The following is a 22559-nucleotide window of genomic DNA, read 5'->3' as shown; positions in this document are numbered from 1 at the left end:
AATCCAAAGGGCAACCCGAATGACTGTCGATTTGCTGTTCTGTCGATCTCTATACCGCGACACATCCGTCTGTATAAGGTAGCTTTGATTCAAGTGATGATGGTGCCGGCCGCGTCTTGGCAATAGCATTTGCTGAGAGTCATGGTCAGTTTGCTCTCATCTCGAGCTAGTGCTCTCGTCTCAACATACTAATCAGGGGAGCATTGGCCTGCGGTGCTGGTCTTGAGCTGGCACTGCACACTGCAAAGGCCAGTTCCAAGAAGAGGGCATAGTAGGAGTTGGTTGAGCTGGCGAGCTTCGATGTCGTCCGGAGTGGCGAGGGGCGATGCTGCGGCGAAGGTGATGAATGGCAGGAGGATTGCCAGGAAGGATCGGAACTGCATGTTGTGTCTCTTCCAAAGGTTGTACCTCTGGTCTCTGTTATTTTGAAGGGAAGTCGCAGATGGGAAGGAGCGAAGCGGCAATTACATATGGGATTACTTTTAYTTTGTTAGTCTGTCGGTGTTCCAGGAGGACCAATCAATAGGAATGGCATTTTGAGACAAGCGAGACTGCTTATGCCGATCGCTGTCGTGGACGCAGGTACGACTCGTAGGTGACTCTGATGTCCTGGTCGGAGGAGTAACGATAATAATAATATCCCGTCAGTCAGTCAAGCATATCCGAATGACTTGTAATCATCCCCACGCGGCCGAGCCATGCCCTTCCGGAGCCCACGTGACACCTACCTCATTTAGTCTAGCAAGACGCTCGGGAAGTCGAAGACGAAGAATGGTAGTACCTTACCTCATGCCGTACGGAAGGACGGAATGGGCAACATGCCTCATGTCGGAGGGTGTGCTTCCATTATTGCACAGTACATCGACCCCTACTTCTCCAGCGTCTCAGGAATCCAATCTAATCCTTCCCACTTTTCCTGTCCTCCCGTGTGAACGGGTAGGGGTGTCCTTACTTACCCCGTCAAACAACACCGCACGTCGTCCGGCGCGACACCAGAAGCTTCTCACTCAGCATACATCCATAGTTTACAGATATCACTAGATCTCTCTCCGTCACCGACTGTCCTCCGTCGTCCACCGCTTCCGCTTCGACCCCATCGTCCACCATGGCGGCTCACACTCCAGACAGCGAACGCCGAACAAGCAGTGAATACTCGGGCGTCCCTTCGACCCCACGCCGGAATCTCAATGGCAATGGCATTGGAAACCCCTTTGCGTCCTCCAACGGACACTCGCGGCCTAGCAGCAACACGCCTTACGTTCCCTCGTACATGTCGCACATACCTTCGCGCTCGCAAGCCTCCAATTTGTCCATCAACGTGCCCAAGAGTCCCGCATCTTCCCAGCAATCGGCAGTCGAGCTCCCAGCGAACGAGGTGAGCATTGGAGCGCCTCGGGGACAGCTGCTTCTCCTGGCTGCGGGCACTCTCCACCAATCTCTGCTCTCCTACATCGAACTGCTGGTCACTCGCCAGCCCTTTTCAGGCATCATTCTCGTTGGAAGCCACGATGAGGAGGCCGCGTTGAAGGCGCTGAAGATGAACTGCTTTGCGTTGATTGGCAGGCTGAGCAAAGAGATGAGCGTGAGTGTGTACTTTCAAGATCAGTGGACTCTTGGGGATATGGAGGCCACCTTACAACAAATCACAAAGACGGGAGAAGGTATACAAGGCGTGATATGCTGTCCGGACACCCTGCCAGAAGAGACGGATAGTCGAGGAGTCCTCGCCATGTCTGGAGGTCTGCTTCAACAAGCCATTACAAGACGCGTCACTTTTGTGGAAAGTGCTATCCAGGTTCACAAAAATCATCTGATGGACAGGCCTAAAGCCAACAGCGGCAACTCGTCTCGTGCTCCTCGAGGACCGTTCTTCCTGGTTGCTGGTCCTCCAGCACTTTCTGCAGCTTCACAAATTGCAAAAGCTGCCTCCGACCACCTACTGGCCATGTTCAACGCAGCACTCCAGGCCTTTGGCGTGACCGTCGCTTATGCTGAAGACATCCTCATCCCAGATTCTGTAAAGGTCGGGGAGGCATCAGACGCCACGAGTGGGCCAATCCTACAACCGGCAGAAGTGGATGCCACCGGCCAAGATCAGCCCCAAGACACCGACTACATGGTCCCAGAGTCTCCGACCAAACTGTGGGCGTTGTGGAGTGGCGCTGGGAACATCGAGTGAGACATCGCAATATGACACGTCTCTCGTTACCATTGTACACATAATGTAAACGCAAACGATGCTGGAACTATCCTTCCCAGCTCCAGCGCTTTTGGCACCACTTGATGACATACACCAATGCTATTAGCACCGGTACTTCGATCAATGGGCCCACCGTAGCCGCAAGTGCTTCCTGCGATCCCGCGCCGTACACTGCCACCACAACAGCAATCGCCAACTCAAAATTATTGCTCGCTGCTGTGAAGCTTTGTGTGCAACTGACTTTGTAGCCGAATCCCGTCTTCCACATCATATAGGCCGTAGCAGTAAACACAACCCTGTAATCTAATGTCAGCATCTGCAAAAATCTCTTCGAATATGAGTACTCACAAGAAGTAAACGACCAATGGCGCACAGACTCTCAAAACGGATGTAATCTGCTGAACAACGTGCAATCCCTGCGATGCAAACAGGACAATGATTGTGTAGAGCAGTCCAATCAGTGAGAACGGCGCCACGAACCGAATAAAGTAGAACTGATAGTTGTGCTCTCCCATCAGTCGTCTGAGAACCAGCCGTGTGACGATCGCAGCGCCCAAAGGTACTCCCAAGAAGACGGCAACGGAAGTTGCAGCATGCGAGTATAGACCCTCTCCAACTCCACCTCCAGTTGGATCCCGCGAGACGACTTGCACATAAAAGACAGCCATGGGAGCAAACAGCACAATCTGCAAAATACTGTTAAAAGCCACCAAAACAGCACAATAATCCCCATCACCACCGGCCAAATCCGTCCAGATGAGCACCATGGCAATACACCTCGCCACGCCCACAAAGATGAGCCCATTTCTCAATTCCCTCCTATCGGGCAGAAAAGCCCAAGCCAAAGCCGTCATGAACAAAGGCGCGAGAAWCCAATTCAACACGAAGGATATCGCGATTTGTTTCCAGAGGTCCCGGTGGCGGAGCAGGAGATGGAGGGTTTCGAAGCGGACTTTGCAGAGGATGGGATACATCATGACGAGGAGACCGATTGCTATGGGGATGGAAACTCCTACGAATGTTCCGCGCTGTAGGGCGGGGCCTGTGGATGGGACGAGGTTCGCGAGGATGATTCCTAGGGCCATGGAGAGGATTATCCAGATTACTAGGAAGCGGTCTAGGAAGCTGAGGGCTTTGAAGGGTGGTGCTGTTGTTGGTGAGGGGTTGATTTGTTGTTGGGGTGCTGTGTGGGAGTTAGTGTGAGGGTTAATGTTGTTGGTGTGTGAATGGATGACTTGCTGCTTTTTTGTGAGCCTGCTTCGAGATCGTTGCTGTTGATGTCTGCTTTCTCTTTTGAATGTAATGTTTCTCCTCCATTGGGAGGTTCATGGATTTTTCCAAGACCTGCATCTGGTCTTGGATCGTTTGCGACGGACTTTTCGACGGTATCCATGGCTTTGACTTTGGATCGTGGTTGGAACTCTGTGATGGCAAGCGGTTTGATGGAGTTATATCGACCCCAGAGTATTTGCTCTTGTGGCCAATCGCAAAGCGGGAAGATGTCACTCACATGGGAAATCCAGCTATCCAATCAGAGAACAGCGGTGACCACTTTGAAGGATATCTTCTCTACTGCCCATGTCAAGCATGTTCCAGTCGTTACATGATGGATTGAAATGCCACAATAAAATATACGCCAAATCGACAATCACGTCCTGAAGCAGTCTCAAAATCAAAGCATTTTAACGGGATCAGATTTGTGGCTACCTTAGGTCCACCCATACTTCCCTCTTTCCCAGACGACAAGATGCACGCTGTTGGTCTCCATACCGGTGGAGTCGCTCTGCAAGAGCACTTACAGACGGGGTCGTGAAGATGTTCCCATTATCACGCCTTGCTGGGGATTTAACATGTTCAAAGCTCAGGTCCGATGAGCATCAACAGCGAGTCTCTGCGACTTCCCAACCGCATTCCCTTTCAAACGCTACCCTGAGCTTCAACCTACGCAGGAGCTCCCGGTGCCAACCATGTTCTTCTTGGGCTTAAGCGATTGTGCTGCGTGGATTGCTTGTTCAAAGTCCTTTAAGAGAGCGGCATGGTTCTTTTGGCCGGGCCAAGATCCTACCGTGATCGTGAGTTGAATCGAAGCGGAGGCGATTGTATTCAGACCGCAGCCCTTCAGGAAAGGACGCTCTCTAGCCGCAAGTTCTTTGAGATCATCATCCACAAATCTTCTGTACAAGGCGGCGCGATCGAATCTGAACATGACGTCTTCCAGGTGAGGCATGTATCGTAGCTGCTTGCAGGCCAAGGTGATATCTTCAAAGGCCGAGACAACAATAACCAGTCTTCGGATGCTGCCACGTCGGTTCAGACCTGTGGACTTGATGAATGGCTGAAGATTGAGTGGGCTGATCTGTAGCCGATGCTGGTGGTAGAAAATACCCGCGGCTTCGTCGTATGTAGCGCGGCAGACCTGGAGTAGCGACAGCTTGTTGTGCGTTGCGGGTGATGTCTGCGATTCACCAGGGCGACGCAGCATGACGCAGGCGAAGTTGGTATCCGAGAGTACGTATTCCCAGACCCGACAGCGGAGCTCAGGAGGCAAGACTGTAAGAAGCCCAGACTGTTGCTGTGGGCATACTGGTCGATCGAAAGCCATTTTGGCGACAAGTATGTCAGGATGGAGAGGCCGCAAGACGTCGTTCGCAACTGGCAGGTCGGAGTGTTTGACTACCGGTTCTAGCGTGAGCGTCGGAAGTCAAAGGTCGAATGTGCGGGCGCGAGCGTTGGAAGTTGAAACCCGTCTGTGTATGCCTCAAGTGTTTGGCGGTGGTGCCGTGAGTCAAAGTTGTGAAATGGCATGCGCGAGTGGTAAGAATTGCAAAGGATAAATACGAAATGGGGCAAATACGTGGATCGGTTCTCCGCTGTTTATTGCAGCGTCTTCCTGCATGCGACTTACAAGCTCCCGTAATTTCCGCGTCGTCTTGAGGTTATCATTGGTTGGTTTTGGTGAGAAGGATTCGGGATCGTTTGTAACTCGCATGCACAGAGGATGCTGCATGGTTTCGCCCACTCTCGCCTCAGCGCCGTTCACTTGATACTCCTCCCTCAGCTTAGGCTGGACTGCGCCAGAGCTGATTAATACCACCAAATAATAACACATAGCCGAGATCTTTCGAAGAGCAAGCCAGAATCACATGCCATTCTCGCGTCCATTTACCATCGCGGTCTGCTTCACCTTCGGATTCTAGCTGCGTTGAGCACCTCCTCATATTCCTTCAAAATGGCCTCTTGACTCTTACTGCGATAGGCATCCTGGCTGAATTTGACCTGGAGCACGACAGCACTGACCAAAGTCAGGCCGAAATGTGAGGGGCGCCTGCTTCTTAGGGCGGCGGAGTAGCAGAACCTCGCCCTTTTCATTAGGAGGCACTGAGAGGGCGTGCTAGCAGATCAAGTATCGAATCTCGGGACAAAGTGCCACGAAGAAAGTGGATTGTTGTTGCGGATTGGGAGAGCGACCGACGTCCAAGATGTGACGCGGCATGTCTTTGGGACAATCCGGCGCAGTCCGGACGAAGAAGTCGAAGAGACAAGAGCTTGCCGATACAGCTTGTCGATTGTGATCCAGATGGTTGAAGGCCCAAGAGTGAAAAGAGTGCATGCTAGTGACAAGAGAAAGAACGAAAAAAGAGCGAGACTTTGCCTCAGAGCTTGTGATGACAAGCAGATCGCAGCAGATTCGGTACCTTCCTACTTAACTTACCTGCCACACTGACCAGAGTCGTATCAAGCATACGCTTTGGGATTGTGCGAGCACAACTGCTTGATGAGCGTGTCTGTAGAGATCGATTTGTCAGCCAAAAGCCGGACGATGATCGTGTCCGATTCTGTATACACCCAGTGAATGTGTCGCTCCCTGGAGTGAAAGTGAATAGTGACAGGTCTTTCAATCTAGGCCGCGACAAGTTAGAATTGTCCCGGTCGTGGTCGGTCAGTATCAAGATGTTACTCTCGATACTCTGCCCGTATCGTCTTCTGRGCCGTCGCTCTTGCAATTGCTCATCGACCCACGGGTATTAAGCATTCAGTGCCGGACGCCGTAGCTCATTCTGCCAGCGTCGTTCATTTTGGTATTGGTATGTGTGTCGAAAACTAGGTAGAAGGTGGCGAAGGGCAACGAGAAAACTGAACTAGTGTCCGTTGATCCACGAAGAGGTAGTTGCGGCCCAACAGGTCGGCTATGTTCATATTGATAGGAGCCGGTGTCGTTGAGGTGGTGATGATAAGGGACTGCCCAGGTGAGGACTCGGACGGCTGCCCTGATGACATGGGTGGAAGATTAGACTAGATCAGGATATCGGCCGTTCGGAGCTTAAAAATAGCAAGGCCGATTTCCGCAAAAGTTCTGGAGATTTGGAGGAACCGAACCTTCCACCTTCCACCTTCACTCACTTGTCGTCTGAACCGGATTGTGGATCATGGATACCAACGCATATCTCAAACGTCATGGCTGGCGTGGAGATGGGCACTCGCTGGATGCAACGGACCGTGGCATTCGGCGGCCTCTGCTTGTAAGCAAAAAGGTGGATATGCTAGGTGTGGGACTGAACAAGCACGCCGCCGTGTCCGATCAATGGTGGATGCGCGCCTTTGACGAGGGATTGAAGAATCTGGGCTCTGGAAAAAAGAGCACGCTGGCCAATGTGCGRGAAAAGGGTGTGCATTTTGGAGGACTYTACGGCCGATTTGTCAAGGGCGAGACGGTCGAGGGCACCATGGAAAGCAAGGAAGACAAGGCGAAGGAGGCAGCTGGACAGCTGAAGAGGAAGAGAGATGGCAACGATGTGGACACACGTCACCGTTCGAAGCGCCGGGCGGACGGCACAGACACGGCCACTGGTGAGCATCTGGCCAAAAGCGTGGAGAGCCAGACAAAAGCTGTTGTTCGTGAGGCTGTCAACCGTGGGTTGATTCCCAAAGGAAGCAAGGACAATGGAAAGAAATCGTGTAAACATTCAACAAAAGTAGACGAGGCTACACTCTCGCACATCTTCGACCTGGCTGGTTTGAAGGAGCCGACAGGACTTGGCGAGGGCTCGAGTAAATCAGCTCGCAAGCAGGCAAAGCATACCCGCGGGAAGCTACAACGAGAGCTCAAGCGTGTTGCAAGAGCACATTTGACCAGCCAATTGAGTGTTGCAGAGCGAGCGTTGATCACGCAGCTGGCGACGGCTAAAGAGAAGCAGCGGAGTTCCAAAGGCGAGCTCAAACAGGTCGACAAGTACAACTTGGCGGCGCAAAAGGCACTCGCAAAGGCTGCCAAGTCTAAGAGGAGAGAACAACGACGAGGGGAGAAGCAGAAGGACAATGTTGCAATTTCCGCACGGAAAGCAGCTAAATACGCAGACCGTGCTGCAGCTAAAGGCGTCAGTGTGGAGGACTACATCCGTCGTCGAGGTGAGAAGTCCGCTGCGAAGAAGTCTCGGTCCTCCTCATCCAACGAAGCCCCGGTTGGATTCGTGGTCGATACTGCTGGTGATCCTTCCCTCAAGACGCAGGCAATGCTGCATTCGCCGCCCGCTGTCACTTCATCCGGCCGTGGCGAGGCGGCGACAAGGRAGGGTTGAAGGGTGCTGACGAGGGCTCAAGATGACTAAAGGTACCCGGGGATCAAGTCGGTGAGGATCCATTCGTCGAGGATTGAGTCATGGGGAGGCAGCATACAGTTACAGCTCCATTCCACACTTCTCTCATTGAGGCCATGTCGGAGATGGAGTCCGCCGCCTGGACGCTCAACGACGGTCTCTCCACTCTCTCCAGATATTACCGCATCCAGGGCTTGGCTCCGTACCGCATCCCTGTTGCGCTTCCAGCAGGCGTTCACGACCATCGCCTCACAACCGAGAAATGCGAGATTCGGATACGAGAAATCCGCGGTGTTCGACCGCCGTCGGATCAGCCTGGTTCACGTGCCCCATCTGCTGGTATGGCATCTCCGCCTGCCGGTATCTTGGAATCACCTACAAGCGTGCGCCTTCTTTCCGGGGTCCCCTGGCCGTATTCGCGTGCGAACATCCTGGATGCGCAAGATTTGGTTGAGCTTACGAAATCGTATTTGCAAGCCACCACTTACGGTATTGTTATTGCGGTGGTCTTGAGACGGCTGTGATGCGTGGCAATGGATGAATCACCGCGAATTGATACTTTCACTTGGAAGTTAGCAAGGTCCACATACCAAATCTGGCACTTTCTTCCCACCGTGCAACCTCAGGGCACTGCAGATGAGATGACAACAATATTGTTTAGCAGAGGGAGCCGGCGAGGACCCGCACGATTGACTTCTCTCTTCATCGAGGGTTCCTTGCTACAAACTAGGGCAAGCAGAGCTTTGGTAATTTCTTCGGCCGGAGATGCCGGTGCTTCAAAATGCGGTGCACCAAATCAGTGTGTTGCCTGTCACCAGAGTATGTAGGTAAACATATCATGATACAGATTTTGTCGTTCTCCATTTCGAATATGCTGAGTCAAGGACTTGCCGTCAGACTCATTCTTGGCGCCAACTGCCTGAATAGGGGTCTGGGGTTGTGCGTTGATGCTAGTCGATCGGGTCAACCACGTCCTGGCAGCATGAACGAAGGTTCAACACGGCGTCCAAAGCTTGCAAGTCACAGTCGTCGGATGAGGTACATGCTTTTGACCCCCGCGTTCCTACCCAGGTCTGCTGGAGAAGCGAACTCACTGGAACGGGGTCCTCACCACTGTGACAGGCATATCCCAGAATCGTCTTGGTGCATTGGTTCCCCATGGGAAGAATAACAAGTAGCCTGCGTGTTGGCATACCCAAGCCCCACCAAACACTTCGCAGACGCAAAAGCACAAGTCATTCCACCCGTCGATCGCATAACTCAACGGCCTACGATGCGAAGCGGGACAGACGTCTCGGCGCAATCGCTTTCTCCTCTACCACCGAAAATCCATGGCGGGCTGTCGGTGATCGCTGCAGTGGGCCTGGCGTCTTTGGTCACCACTGCATGTCTATTCAGTTACCTTGCGTACCAGTCATTAGCCGGCCACAATCGAAGGATCGTCTACATTAATCAATATGTTGCACTCCTGATCAACCTCCTCGTCGCCGATCTAATTCAGGCGTTGGGTTTCACTCTCAGTCTTCAATGGCTACACGTTGGCGGAATAATGGTGAGTTATGCTATTGATGACGAGTGAATGAGAATTGGGATATTGACTTTTTCAAGGCAGGTACTCCCGCCTGTTGGACTCAGGGTGGGTGACCTCAACAACGATCCAGCAGATGTGGTGAAATGTGCTGATGCTGTTGCAGGATGGCTTCTCAATGCAGGTGATGTTGGAAGCGCTGCATTCACACTCGTCATCGCCGTCCACTTGTTCTCGGACATCATCCTCAATTGTCGCCTTGGGCCTCTACGATTCTTGTCTACCGTCATCTTTGTATGGGTCTTTACCATCTTCTGTGCGACTATTGGGGTTGTGATACATCCTTCAGACTTCTATATGCGAGCAGGACTGTGGTGTTGGATTCCTGAGAATCGTAAGTAAGGGCGTGCGGCTTCTAGTAGCTTCATGGACTTCTTCTTTGATCCTTCACTTGCTGACTATAGTGATTAGATATGCCAGAGCGCCTTTGGTAAGCACTGAGGATATCCTGCTGACGTTGACTTTGGACTTGACATTGACTTTTTTAGGCTCCATTACATATGGCTGATATTCGTAGAATTCAGCGTCATCGTCCTCTATTCGGTAACTTGGCCACTCAACACCCTCCATCAATGTCTAATTTACTAATGTGTCCCTCCCACAGCTCATGTTCCTTTTCCTACGACGTCGGGCCAAACAATTCCACTCTTCGACCGATCAAAGTTTCCTTCGAGGCCGAGCTAAGTCGGCGGCACGGAGTGTCGTTGCATACCCCTTAATCTACGTGATCTGCACACTTCCTGCGGTGGTTGTCAGGCTGAGTATCATGGCTGGAGCAAGTGTAGGCGTGTAAGTGACTTCTGCTCTCCCCTTCCAGCATCAAAGATTTAGCTGACCAGCGATCGGCTCAAAAAGAAACCATTTAATCTTTGTCGGTGTGATGATGGCTTCGAATGGCTGGCTCGATGTCATTTTGTACTCGGTGACCAGATATTCTCTCATCTTTGGAAGTAACATACCCAATGGCGAGGTGAGTTGGAGGTCAGCTTGTCTCGTCGATATATGGCTGATGGTGGGACAACCAGATCCGCGACTTCCAGGCCTTGCAAAATCAGCCGAATCGCCATTCAACCACTGAGACGAAGACCGATGAGTCTCAAGCGGGTCCAGTGAGAATGTAAGTCCATCACCGAGCGATTACCCAGGATGGCCTTGGCGATTCGCTAATATCTTTTTTGTTACAAGGGAGAAGGTGTATTCCGGAGACCTTGGTCGTAGTCGCGCAACTGGAAGCACAGACAGCCTCTGTCGAGAGATGAGGTACACCAAGAATCACAGTACTTGTCCCGGCTGGTGACATGTCGGCTCAGCAGTTGGCAATCAAGGCAGATTGTCCAATAAATTCATACACCCAAGCATATAGCGCCTCGAATTGTGAGCATACAGAGCGTGCGATTACGAAAGAACAACGGAGAAAAGAAATGCCTTGTCATCTACTGTGGAAAGATTGTATTCGAGCATATAGCGTCCGCAGKTCAGGAAGTCGCGTGGAATCTATGAGCGTTCCAAATGACTTCATGTCTCTGTAAGAGATGGCTACTCCACCGACAGCAGCGTTCCGTTCTCATTCTTTACGAACTCCAGGAATGGCTGCAATTCTGTCGTGTTGGCACCATCAACCAGAAACACCGCCGGCTTTCCGTATGGTGCAGACACCACGACATTCTGGCCGCCCTCATACATCGCACCCGTCCACACATGGTGGAAAGTGCCAGTACCTGGAAGGTAGACTTTCACTTCAAAGGTGTCTGGATCCAAAACAGGAGCGACGTATAGACTAGAGCCCAAATAAAAGCTCTGGTAGCTAATTTGTCGGGCACGCAAGTCGGTGGGATGGTAAAGAGCCGGTGAGCGGAGCAATGGCCAACCCTTTGGCTCGCATTCCGTTTCGAGGATGCTCCGCCTATACTTTGCAAGGGAAACAAACATCCTTGCGTTGTAGGCATAGTAGCTGTAGGTCGAGCTGTTGCTGTAGAATTGAGCATTGACAGAGGGGATGTTGCCTTCGTGCGATCTAAACACGGCACTGCTGACGGCTGCAAGTTCTCCCCAACGTCCAAGAAGCTCTGGGGACCGAGTGACGTTGTAGTTGGAAAGCGTCAAGACTGTGGTGTAGCCACCAACATCAGAGTGCTGTTGGCTGTATCCTGAGAATCCCATGTGGACCATAAGGGTGACTTATGAAGATTAGACAACGATTGCAAGTAAGGTTTCTGGGAGAAACTTACCGACAGATTTGATTCCGTCGTGAACGCCCCAATCCACATTCTGATCGCCCACCCAAAAGAGGTTCATATTGCGATTTGATCCTGTTGAAGCAGAGCGATGGAAAAGCAGGGCTTCTGATTCAAGCTGTTGTGCCTGTTAGCAAGATTGCTGTCATCGAGTGAAGTCTGAAACTTACACCGAGTTCTTCGACAACGGAGTGTTGTATTTCTGCCCACTGAGCAGGATACGCATTGTGGGTAAAGAATGCATCATCGCTACCATACTGTTGCACATCTGATGTGACGGGTGTCTGATTGACTCTGGTCAGCTCGGAACGTCGAAAGATACGTGATAATGGACACGGACATATTCGCCAAAGTCTGTCATGAACCCTGAGATATTTGCATCCCAGACTTGTGATCTKAGGATGTCTTTGAACCACTCTCGCAAGCCAGGATTGGTCAAGTCGATGATTCCCGCATTCAAGCCTGGACCACTTGAAATGATTGCCGTCGAATTGGTTGTTGAGTTCTGCACAAAGTAGTGTGATGCACTCGCTTCGTCGTAGAGATTCCTTCGAAAGCCTGTAGGTTTCGTGGAAACATTCGCCAGGAACACATTCATATACGAAAGCGTGCGGACATTGTGATTGTCGCGGAGATCTTGAACAAACTCATTCCAGGTAGGGTAGAGCATTTCATCATTCTCCCAGTTCCACCAGAGTCTCGAGACATTTATCGCAGGACTATATGGACCGGGCTGAATGTGAGTGCCACACCAATCTTGTAACCAGACTCCAGCAATAGGAGCATTGATACTGGGGTCCAGACCTTGCTCGACAATGCTGATCACCTTATCCTGGCCACCTTGAATGCCGAGGATAGCGCCGTCGTCAACCCACTTAGGGAGAGCTGGCATACGTCCGGTGTACTCTGTCAAAGCCTCGATGGCGTCGAACATATTGGGCTTGCGAGTGAAAGCACCATCAACGCTGAGGGAGTCGTACCGGACGGTCACTGACTCAGACTGAGTGAAGTCGAAGTTTGCGTAGCCAGTGCTTTTCTCCGAGAGATAGAACAGACTGGCCTCAGTCGAGATATACGACGCGACGGCTGTGTACGCTGTGAAAAAGTCGCCGCCACTTATACTGCCATTGGCGTTTTCGATGGACGTTATGGGTTGGTCCCCGCGACCGACACCCTGCTCACGGGTGAATACTGGAATGCTTTGATTCTTCAACGACGCAAACGATGCTTGACCACCCAATCCGAAGAAGTCCTCGCCAGCGGAAGAGGCGAAGCTGAAGTAGAGCTTCTTCAGAGGTTGTGCTTCGTTGGACGAGGCGGAAATATCGATGTAAAAGGCCACTCGATCGGGAAGGTCACTGGACACCCAAAGAGTAAGAGAGTATGGTGCAGTTGCATGCCCGCAGTCTGTCAAGTGACCGGTAATCTGAACCGCCTTTCCAGTGACAGTTCCATCCCACGGAACTTGCTGGATGCTGCTGATGTCCTGATCTTGACAGATATCAATGTCGATGTGGGTAATGTTAAAAGCTCCATTGGATCCAACGATGGAGTCGTTGCCAGCACTTGCGCTTATGAAAGGGTTTCCCGGTACGGTACTCCAAATGGCCTCTCCAGACTGAGTTATCTCCAGCAAGTCATTATTCCTGGTCAAAACAAAAGCCTCTCCAATGTCGAAAGACTCGTTGTAAGATGAAGCAAGCACGTTTTGCGTAGATCCAGCGCACACGAACAAGCCAAAAACAGCAAAGAGGGCATGCATCCTGGAAGGTTCGAAATGCTGTCAAATTATCGGCAAGTGAACTCACTCACACGGGCATTTTCACTACTTGTACGACTGCCCAATCCGCTTCCATTGTGGATCTTGAAGAGCTATGTGGGCACGTCATGGGCCCTGGCACATCGCGTGCGACCTAACAACGACGCCTTTCCACTTTGAGGAWTTTTTCCGGATTTTCGGCGGTATATACACCGAGTTCGAGAGGCGTGTATTCACCTCTAGATCCCTTACGCAAGATTTCTCCTAGATCCAAATTCAGAGCAGCTGGGTGTATCTCAGGCATACCACCAAGACATGCCTGCGCGAGACAGTAGCTCGCCGGAACATGGGCAGATATACGTACATGAGTCCGGCGAAAAGCGAGCAGCTGGACAGATGGCGCTCGCCTTGTCAAGCTGCCGGTGTGTGGACTGCAGCGCGACAGAGGTGCGGGGAGAAATCAACCAACATGAGAGCAGGCAGTCCCGTCGGAGTCATCGCTTACAAAAGTAGATGCAAAGTGTTCCTCTTCGCGTCGAGTGACGGTGCAATGCTGGCGTTGGGAAATGTCAGAAAGAAGGACGCGCAGAAGTGAAGTCAAAAGAGCCCTCACAACACGAAGCATAACCAGCGGCTCTAATAGGGCTAGTGGATCTTGGCATTTCTGACTACCCGGCCAAATTCATTTTCCTCTTCGGCTTCCAACTTTCTTTCCTCAAGCACCACCCAATGCTTGCGTACTTGCTCACACACAGACATCGCTGCTTGCAGCACGTCTTATTTTGGCAAGTGAGAAATTCGGAGCACGCTTCAAAAAACAACGCTATCCGTGCTTGCGCGGCGCTGGCAACTGCTCGTGAGAGCCTACCATGAAATGGTTGCATTTGGCATCAGAAAATCAGCCCGGCTCGGCTTCGGTCGCAGTCGTGGTTATGGGAGCCGGTGCGAAGCTTGTGTGTACTACATGTACGACACTTTAGTGCAATACGCAGCGTATCTGCGCCTCTTGCCATTACACCTGTCGCGAGACATGGTGGGTGGGGGTCAGGGTATCATTCGATTCCGATTATTCTGGGTGGTGTTTCAACTTCTTTCATCATTCACGAGCTTGAACATTCGCTTGTGGTGGAGAAGGAGGTGTTGCGCGACGGGAGAGGACATGTCTAAAACATCAGATCAACTTTGCCATTATCGCAGACCGACTTCAATCTCCCGCTACCGCAAATCCGCGGGCTAGAAGCACATTGCGACCTCCTCCTCCTCAATCAAGCAAAGATTTCATGGAGCTCTTCGTCGTGCTCTTTGAGCTCTCCAGCGAATACATCAGATCGGTGCGCATGGTGTATTTCGTGCCTTGGATAACGTCGGCGCCGCTGTGGAGAAGATCGCGGTGCTGAAACAGCAGGACTCTGCCGGTTCGTGGCAAGACATCGAGTGATCTTTCGGGGTCGCAGCTCATACAGTGGAAAGTCGTAGCACCACCGACCAGCGTCGATTTTGCTGCTTCCAGCCGCTCTGCCGGACTCATCTTGTCAATCTCCTCTGCAGACGGCGAATCGCTGTTGTTGAGGTAAAGATGTAGCGTGAAATAACTGCGCTCGCTACGATCATCTCGCTCGTAGGAGCCGTCGCAGTGAGCGCGGAAGAATTCTCCTCCTTGATACTTCAAGAACCTCATTCGCTCCTGTACAAGAGTCAGGCATTGTGAACAGGCTGCTCTCCGGATCACTCACATTCGGCCGACTGAAGCGCCAGACTTCCTCTCGCTTTCTTGGGCCATTACCAAAATAAATTGGGCAGTTCTTCAACTCCATAATCTCCTGCACATCAGGTATAGCTGCAATCCTTTGCCAGACTTTGTCGACCAATTCCTCCGAGTCCATGATGATTCTCCCGCAGTTCCGTGTGTCAGCATACAGTGCCTGACGGCCGCCTCCAATGTTGACCATAGCACGTTCCCATTCTCCATTTGTTGTAGCCTCTGCTGCTTCAATGAGTTGTTGACATTCAGCTTCATTCAGGACATTGTCTAGCACGACTGCGTAGCGTCCTGCGTACTCTGGAAGACATGTCTTGGCAAAATCAATCCTGTCGACCACTATGTTGGGCGCCGGTGTGGCGAGGAAGTCTTGAGGTAGAGCCATGATGATGATTGTGGTGGAAAAGAGGTTGACGCGACCGGTTAGATGAGTTCGTTGAGCTTTTGTTGCCAACGCCGATCTTTCTCGGTGTTGCTATCTGCTGCTGCCTAGAGATGTTTGTCACAAGTCGAGCGGCAAACTGAGCTGGTCAGACCGGGCCAAGTAACTGAACAAGATGGGGTGAATCCGAGACGGTCGAGATCATCTTGCCTGTATGAGTCAATGTGACAGTTGCCAGTGGCGATTCCTGAAGGATGGCGATGGTTTGGCACTGCCCCATCTCCAACCACTGCGAGAATCTTAGTACCCTATCAGACCTTACCGGATCTACGWGCTATGAATTCGTAGCGAGCTCAAACTGTTCTTCTCATCTATGAAGGTGTTCAGGCTGTTCGGCAAGATAAGTTCCGGACGTAGCATAAGCTTCGCCTCGTACCAAAGAATGCTCCTTTGGACCTTGATGGAGCTTATCTAATTATCTTCACATGACAGTCCAAGTGAATGTGTTCAGTTTAAGGCCCAGAAGTCAACAGTCCTGAAATTGAACTYTTCACTTGAACGTAGCAATCTCCACCCCCGTTTGAAAGCAAGTGCTTGCGTCAGCGGGCAAGGTGGGGCAGCCTCCGAGAAAACAGCTAGCTAGGTACCTTGTCATCACCACCATTTCTTCTCTTCCTCCAAACAACATTCCGACCTGCCAACCACCCAACATGGCGCTCTCAAACTACAGCCGCTGGCTACCCGTACTGGCCCTTGTTCTTATCTTCTACGCTGCCCCGACCCATGCGTTTGGTGCTGGCAACATCGCCGCAACTTCAGCCGTTGAGGGTCAGCGATGGAGACACGTCCGTGTCCACTGTCTGAATATATATTGGCCTTGCAAGCTGACAAATTTGACAGGGTGACATCGAAGATACCCTCCTCACCCTATTGACCGCTCGAGCATTCGGTGGGAAGAAGTTCAGCAAACTCGTACGTCGAATCACATAGGAGGAGGCACAACATTTGGCTAGTCTCGAGAGTCGCATCTCTCTCGTTGCTTGATATTTCTGGGGAAGAGATGTGGCTTTCTCGGACAGGCTGGCGCTGATGCCTTCTTCCCCTACACACATCTAAAACACATGCTGAAGCTCTTCTTTTTCAGGACGTCAAGCGAGTCTATTTTGGAAACTGGCTCCGCGACTATTCGCAAGCCGTCGATGTCGGCACCGTCAAGTATGTCTCCGCCGAAGCCGTTAGAATTGTGCTTTGGGTGCTGGCATTCATGTCCTTTGGCTATGGCACCGGCGAATTCGAAGTTACACGGGACAGACTTGGCTGCTACCGGCCGGAGGAGCACATCGACAACCCAAAAAACTACGCCGATAATTTGGACGCTCGTGACTACGACCGTCGTCTTCGAGGGCCAGTGGATGACGACCGCGAGCTGAGCATCGATGAACGCACCGGCTTGAAACACTACATCGCTAGCGAGGATCAGGGAATTACGACTTCGGCTGCCATGGTTCGCGAGCTCTACACCAAGTGCATCGAGCTCGGACGTCGCTACAAGCGCTCCAATGATGAGCGTGATTTCCACGAGGCCTTGAGATTGATGGGAACCGCCAACCACTGTCTCGAAGACTTCTCCGCCCACAGTAACTATGTTGAGCTGGCGCTGATCGAGCTTGGTGAGAGCGGTGTCTTTCCTCATGTGGGTCGCCAGACCAGGATCCAGCTACGCGGAGCACGAGACGAAGTCTACCCCCTCGTCACCGGAACCTTTGGAGGTGTAGACTTTCTCCACTCCGTTATGGGCGAAATCAGCGATAAGACGACTCAAAGTGAGCTTCAAGAGCTTGAAGGCACTATCGACAACTCTCAACGTGCGGATACGAGCATGCTGAAGGAACTTCTTGACAAACTGCCTCCGGGTCTGCTCGGGGACACCGACCAGAAAGGAAAGGTCGAGAGCCTCCAGGCCAACGCTGCGGCTTCGCAAATGCAGAACATGCAAATTTCACCCAAGGATCCAGAGGAGTTCACCCAGCAAGTGGAGGCCTTGACCCAGCAGATCTATCCAGTGATGGAGTTCCACGACTCCCTGATGAAATCCATTACAGAGGYAATCGACAAGATCCCGGTCCTGCCTGAACTTATCGAGGAGGTGCAAAACCAGATTAGCATCTTCGTTTTCTCCTTGCTAGCTCCATTCATCCTGCCCATTATCAAACAGCTAAAGGAGGAACTGGCGACTGGCTCTTCTGAGATCATTCAATCCAGCAAAGACAAGCAGTTGATTGTCTTCAACGATGACTCGTGTTCGGATCCTACCCACTCCATGCTGAGCAAGGATCACTTTTCCAACATTCTGAATGAACCGGCGGGCAAGATTGCCAGCCAGGTTTTGAAGTGGACTATTCCGCAGATTGTGGCTGCCTGGGATGATGATGATGTTGACGTGCGTCGCACGACCGACCGTATCATCAATGGAGTCTTCCATCATCCAGCTCTGAAAGACGATGGAGAAGACGGCGCGAATGATGGCAGAGGTCTCATGTTTAGCGTGGTCGAGCGCTGGTGGGAGGAGCAAGACGATCGCCAAAAAGACGACTTGCGTGACAAGCTCAGCCGCGAGGGCGTTGAAGAGGGACGTAATCACAAGGAGGGAGTGGAGGACACTGGACATGGTTGCTGCAAACCCCTCGGGATGCCCAACATGAAGAGTTCGCAGAGCTCTGGAGCTATTGGTGGAGTTTTGAGTGGGATCAACCAAACTTTGAGTGGGAAGAACACTGGTGGGAGACAGAGCAACAAAGCTGCGAACGAATTTGGCGATTCTGTGGGTGAAGCGATGGGTGGTGGAGCCCTGGGATCGGTGGTGGGTGGTCTCGCAGGAGCTGTCGGCGCCGGTCTGCTCGGTGGTGCTTTTGGCGATGACAAGTCGGAGAAGAAGACGTACAAGCACGACAGTTACGACGGTGACTCCCGCACCTCCAGGATCACCGMGACTGGATACCGCCCTGGCGGACGTGGCGACGAGGAGCGCTATGGGCAAGCTGCAGTCACTCAAACCCAGTACAGCTCTGGCGGTTACCGAGAGGAGTACAAGCGGTTCGAGCAGGATGGTAGCTCTGGCAGTACCGGCTACGGTTACCAGCAGACAACTGAAGTGCAACCAACTCATGACGGTGGTTACGCTCAGCGTACTGAACGCCGAGTGGAGCATCCAGGCGGACGCTATGAGGAGGAGATTCAAGAACAGCGTGTTTCCAGCTCTGGCAGGCAGTACATGAACCAAGAATCTCGCCAGGGCTACAAGCAAAAAGATGGCAGTGACGATGACGACGACAATGACAATGATAGCAATGACGAAGAGAAGAAGGAGAAGAAGCGCCGCAAGCAAGAGGAAAAGCGACGCAAGAAGCAGCGCGAGGAGGAAGAGTATGGCGGTGGTCGTAGGAGCGGCAGCGGCGAGAGACGCAAGTCTCACTCTCGTGAGCGCCGCGGCTCTGGTGAGAAGCGCCACAGTGGTGGCGGAGGCTACGGTCGCCAGGAACAAAGCAATTACGGACGCCAGGAGGAGCAGTCCGGCTATGGCCGTCAAGAGCAGCAATCCAGCTATGGCCGTCAGGAGGAGCAATCCAGCTATGGTCGTCAAGAGGCGCAATCTAGCTATGGCCGTCGTGAGGAGTCCGGTTACGAACAGCAGTCAAGCTACGGTCGCCGCGAGCAGTCTGGAGACTACGATGGAGGGAATGAGCGCCAACAAGCTTCGTACGGTAACGACAACTATGGTGGAGGTGGATACCAGCAACGTGAGGAATCTGGTGGTGACCGTGGTGGTCGCGAAGAATACGGTGGAGGCGGAAACTATGGACGTGGCGAAGGTGATGAGTAYGGCAGCCGCCGTGGAGAGGACGAGATGCCTGGTTCTTTTGGCGGCGGTGACGGCGGATATGGAGACGAGCGCGGAGAGCGGAGACGCTGGTAGACTGATAGCGGGCTTCGGTAATGGATTTCAGGCGTGACATGGACTAGACTTATGAACTGAACGAACAAAAGCGATGAATCTCTCTGCCTGACTTCCTAACATGATCTCGTACATTTCTTTCATGTGCGATGAGTACACCATGATCGGGACTGGAGCTTTACCAGGGTTGTGAGATGGTGGGTAAGATACAAGTACTTCGTATTGGGGCGTGGAGAAAAAGCTACCTAACTAACATTCATCATCGTTCAAGCATTTTCATCATTCACCATGTTTTCAGACCAAATGCGGCCCATGCCATGGCTCCAATATCAAATTCCATCAGCGTCAGCGTCAGCGCCTGGACATCCATCACTCTCGCTCCTCGGTGCTCCCTCGATCTACGCTCAATGCCGCTTTCGCTCGCTCAAACTGAATCATTTCTAACACACATCAAAATATCCCGCCAACAACGAGGAGTCGCTGCTCATTCAGCCGCCAGCCACTCCAGGAATCGGGTTCTCGCGTCTCAACTTCGCAATCAACTTGCGATGGGCCCATGGATCACACTGCTGACACAGGTACTTGCTCGTCTCGCGCTTGGCCGCGGGCGGGACAGCATCGCCCATGCACTCGACATGCTGCCAGACGTGGCACTCCCCCTTATCGCAGCCGATCCAATCGCCGGCGTACTTGCCATCATCGGTAGTGACGCCACAGACACAGCGAACGGGACCACCGTCAGGATCCTGCTCGTCGGCTGTGAAGTTGTTGATGTTGAAGAACTCGGGTCCGAGATCTGGGTGGCGAGCGTTAGGCTTTCTGCTGATGAGCTCGGTATAGAGAGCCTGTTRACGCTCGGTGGCGGCTTCTGATGCTTCGGTCTTGGTTCTGGCAATGCGCGCGCCGGAGACGGTTGCTGGGTGGCTTGCGCGTCTGGGGACTTCTGCTGGAGTTCCGCTGCCGGATTGCTCGGGTGGAGCTTTGCCGCCTGAGGTGGGGCGTGCGCGGCTACCTCTTGTGGCAATCATGTCAGACGCGGTGGATGCCACTGAAGAGGTGTTCTGCGCAGCTTGGGGCTTGATCTTAATGGCGGGCTTGGGAGCTGCTGGAATGGTGGCTGGAACTTCTCGAGGTTGCTTTGTGACATGACGACGAGGTTGCTTGGTAGGGAGCTCTGGACCCGCAGCCTCAACTGCTTGTGAAAAGTTTCGAGGTTGCTTCTCGGCAGGACGACGAGCTTCTTGGGCAGGAACCTCTGCGTCCTCTCCTGCTGTGACGGTGACGGTGACTTTCGCCTTCTTCACGGCAGGTTGGCCACGCTTGGCGGGTTCCTGAGTGGTGGCCTGGACTTCTTCGGAAGAATCAGGCTCGGGATCCGCTTCGTCGAGGTCCACGGGCGCAGTGCGCTTCTTGCCGGCATTTGATTGAAACTTGACGGGAGTCGTGAGACCGCGGCCTTTGACAGCGCTGACTTGCATCTGTGGGCGGTTTTGCTGCTGGTGTTCTGGAGTCTGCTGTTGTGGAGTCTGCTGTTGTGGAGTCTGCTGTTGTTTCCGCGCTAGGATCTGGTACTGCAAAGGCGCATCGGAGGGCAACAATCCTGTCTTTCCAAGATCACTGATGATTTTCCGCAATGTTTCTCGATTTTCGGGAGCATTCAGGGCGATTCGTGGGACATCCATTGCGGTCGACATGGGGAGTGTCGCGTTGCGAGTGAATATGTTGTTGAATGGATGCTGCGATGATGTGTTTGTTGCTGTTTGCTGTCCGGAATATTCTGGATCTGCACCGGCGAAAACTGTTTGTGGGGCTTGTCTGGTAGTCCGACCCGCACTTGATTCTGAAATGCGCGCGCCTGAGAAGAATTGGCGGGCTTCAGAAGTGAGGATGAGATTCTGCTCGGGAATGACGAGGTCCTCAACGCTTGGCTCTTTAACGAATGTTCTTGGCGATGACGGTGGTGATGGTGTGAAAGGTGCGGGTATAGGATGTCCAGTTTCTGCAGTCCATTCCTTGGTACCGTAGCTCCTGAAGTCGTCGAGCGTGTCTGTGTTGGTGGAAGTTGGATATTTAAGTAGGATTGCAAACTCGCACGCTAGCTCGCGGCGGCGGACTTGCTCCACCGAAAGCTCGTCAGCTTGCTCGTGAAAGACTTGATCGGCTTCGCGTGCGACAATTGAGAGACGCTTCAGATCATCTTTGAAGTCGGGATGTTTGCTGAGGAACATATGGCGGCGTTCGCGGTATCTTTTTTTGGTGTAAGAATCGTGAAGGATGCGACCTTCTCCTTCGTGCTCCTTGACTGCTCTTAGACTTGAAACAATGCGCTCGATCTGAGTGTTCTTGAAATTGTGTGTCGACATGATTGCGCCGGGCAATGGGTCTTGTGATTTGAAAGGTTGTTCGTAGGAGTTTGAGATTTTGTGTTGTCGTGTGACTCGAACTCGATTGACGATGCAATGTGTAGCACGAGAGGATAGATTGTGCAATGTGGGGAAATGCTACTTATCTGTGTGATTTATTCCGGCATCAATATGAGCAATTCTGGTCAAGTGGCTGTCAGAGGACAATAGACATTTTTTCGACTCGACAGGTGATTTTTCCATTGTCAACTTTTCGTCCAAAGAGGGAAAGGTCACTTGGAGGATGACGAATGAGGGGACGGTCACACTCATAAGTGGTAGGTAAGTGCCAGRCGAGAGCCCATAAAGTGTTGTGGTGTCTGGTCGAGGTCATGATAGGCGATTCTGCTGAGTACTCATTCGTCCTTCTCCGCAAAAGCCTGGCTGTCTTTCGCTTTGTACCGTGTGCGGGCTAGCGGGTGCACAGGATTCATCGTCGGATTCCAATACAGCCATCGACAGTCGACATTGGCATCAAAAGCGAACACATGTATGCAAGCAATGCTCTAATAAACATTGTCGCGACAGTGACTCTTGCCATTGAACGCCGCGCTTGCTAATATCGAGGCATCGGTATGCCTGATAGGAGCAGCCCGAGTCCCGCGATAATGTGACGACATCGCAAAAGTTGACCGAAATCAGATGTTGCGATTGTAACTGAGAGGAACAAGATGCAGGTCCGATCGAGG

The 22559-nt window shown here is 52.3% G+C and overlaps 11 protein-coding genes; 5 read left to right on the top strand and 6 right to left on the bottom strand.

The window, feature by feature from the left end:
• Positions 1 to 89: 89 nt before the first annotated feature.
• RCC_10990 (uncharacterized protein) lies at positions 90 to 383 on the bottom strand (the record flags this gene model as incomplete). XM_023776216.1 has 2 exons in its annotated part: positions 90 to 132; positions 190 to 383. 2 exons carry the CDS (start codon positions 381 to 383, stop codon positions 90 to 92), a joined length of 237 nt encoding a protein of 78 aa, XP_023631984.1.
• A 722-nt stretch (positions 384 to 1105) lies between these two features.
• RCC_10989 (uncharacterized protein) lies at positions 1106 to 2179 on the top strand (the record flags this gene model as incomplete). The annotated part of the gene is made up of 1 exon (XM_023776215.1): positions 1106 to 2179. One exon carries the CDS (start codon positions 1106 to 1108, stop codon positions 2177 to 2179), a length of 1074 nt encoding a protein of 357 aa, XP_023631983.1.
• A 67-nt stretch (positions 2180 to 2246) lies between these two features.
• RCC_10988 (related to arsenite transporter ARR3) lies at positions 2247 to 3593 on the bottom strand (the record flags this gene model as incomplete). XM_023776214.1 has 3 exons in its annotated part: positions 2247 to 2496; positions 2549 to 3383; positions 3440 to 3593. 3 exons carry the CDS (start codon positions 3591 to 3593, stop codon positions 2247 to 2249), a joined length of 1239 nt encoding a protein of 412 aa, XP_023631982.1.
• Positions 3594 to 4136: 543 nt separating this feature from the next.
• Positions 4137 to 4802, bottom strand: RCC_10987 (uncharacterized protein; the record flags this gene model as incomplete). Its single annotated transcript, XM_023776213.1, has 1 exon — positions 4137 to 4802. One exon carries the CDS (start codon positions 4800 to 4802, stop codon positions 4137 to 4139), a length of 666 nt encoding a protein of 221 aa, XP_023631981.1.
• A 1936-nt stretch (positions 4803 to 6738) lies between these two features.
• Positions 6739 to 7776, top strand: RCC_10986 (uncharacterized protein; the record flags this gene model as incomplete). Its single annotated transcript, XM_023776212.1, has 1 exon — positions 6739 to 7776. The coding sequence occupies one exon, from the start codon at positions 6739 to 6741 to the stop codon at positions 7774 to 7776; it is 1038 nt and encodes a 345-aa protein (XP_023631980.1).
• A 134-nt stretch (positions 7777 to 7910) lies between these two features.
• RCC_10985 (uncharacterized protein) lies at positions 7911 to 8318 on the top strand (the record flags this gene model as incomplete). The annotated part of the gene is made up of 1 exon (XM_023776211.1): positions 7911 to 8318. The coding sequence occupies one exon, from the start codon at positions 7911 to 7913 to the stop codon at positions 8316 to 8318; it is 408 nt and encodes a 135-aa protein (XP_023631979.1).
• Positions 8319 to 9321: 1003 nt separating this feature from the next.
• Positions 9322 to 10679, top strand: RCC_10984 (uncharacterized protein; the record flags this gene model as incomplete). XM_023776210.1 has 9 exons in its annotated part: positions 9322 to 9346; positions 9407 to 9430; positions 9489 to 9716; positions 9794 to 9812; positions 9871 to 9925; positions 9987 to 10171; positions 10238 to 10352; positions 10408 to 10499; positions 10568 to 10679. The coding sequence occupies 9 exons, from the start codon at positions 9322 to 9324 to the stop codon at positions 10677 to 10679; spliced, it is 855 nt and encodes a 284-aa protein (XP_023631978.1).
• Positions 10680 to 10918: 239 nt separating this feature from the next.
• On the bottom strand, positions 10919 to 13378 carry RCC_10983 (related to alpha-glucosidases, family 31 of glycosyl hydrolases; the record flags this gene model as incomplete). XM_023776209.1 has 4 exons in its annotated part: positions 10919 to 11559; positions 11611 to 11734; positions 11787 to 11900; positions 11957 to 13378. 4 exons carry the CDS (start codon positions 13376 to 13378, stop codon positions 10919 to 10921), a joined length of 2301 nt encoding a protein of 766 aa, XP_023631977.1.
• A 1258-nt stretch (positions 13379 to 14636) lies between these two features.
• Positions 14637 to 15519, bottom strand: RCC_10982 (uncharacterized protein; the record flags this gene model as incomplete). XM_023776208.1 has 2 exons in its annotated part: positions 14637 to 15059; positions 15109 to 15519. 2 exons carry the CDS (start codon positions 15517 to 15519, stop codon positions 14637 to 14639), a joined length of 834 nt encoding a protein of 277 aa, XP_023631976.1.
• A 707-nt stretch (positions 15520 to 16226) lies between these two features.
• Positions 16227 to 19489, top strand: RCC_10981 (related to Het-c protein; the record flags this gene model as incomplete). XM_023776207.1 has 3 exons in its annotated part: positions 16227 to 16361; positions 16417 to 16488; positions 16661 to 19489. The coding sequence occupies 3 exons, from the start codon at positions 16227 to 16229 to the stop codon at positions 19487 to 19489; spliced, it is 3036 nt and encodes a 1011-aa protein (XP_023631975.1).
• A 467-nt stretch (positions 19490 to 19956) lies between these two features.
• RCC_10980 (uncharacterized protein) lies at positions 19957 to 21831 on the bottom strand (the record flags this gene model as incomplete). The annotated part of the gene is made up of 1 exon (XM_023776206.1): positions 19957 to 21831. The coding sequence occupies one exon, from the start codon at positions 21829 to 21831 to the stop codon at positions 19957 to 19959; it is 1875 nt and encodes a 624-aa protein (XP_023631974.1).
• Between the last annotated feature and the right edge of the window lie 728 nt (positions 21832 to 22559).

The sequence above is a fragment of the Ramularia collo-cygni genome, assembly GCF_900074925.1.
Source record: "Ramularia collo-cygni strain URUG2 genome assembly, contig: RCC_scaffold26, whole genome shotgun sequence".
Classification (NCBI taxonomy): Eukaryota; Fungi; Ascomycota; class Dothideomycetes; order Mycosphaerellales; family Mycosphaerellaceae; genus Ramularia; species Ramularia collo-cygni.
Note: the sequence above shows the minus strand (reverse complement) of the source record. Positions and strands in the feature narration are given on the sequence as shown.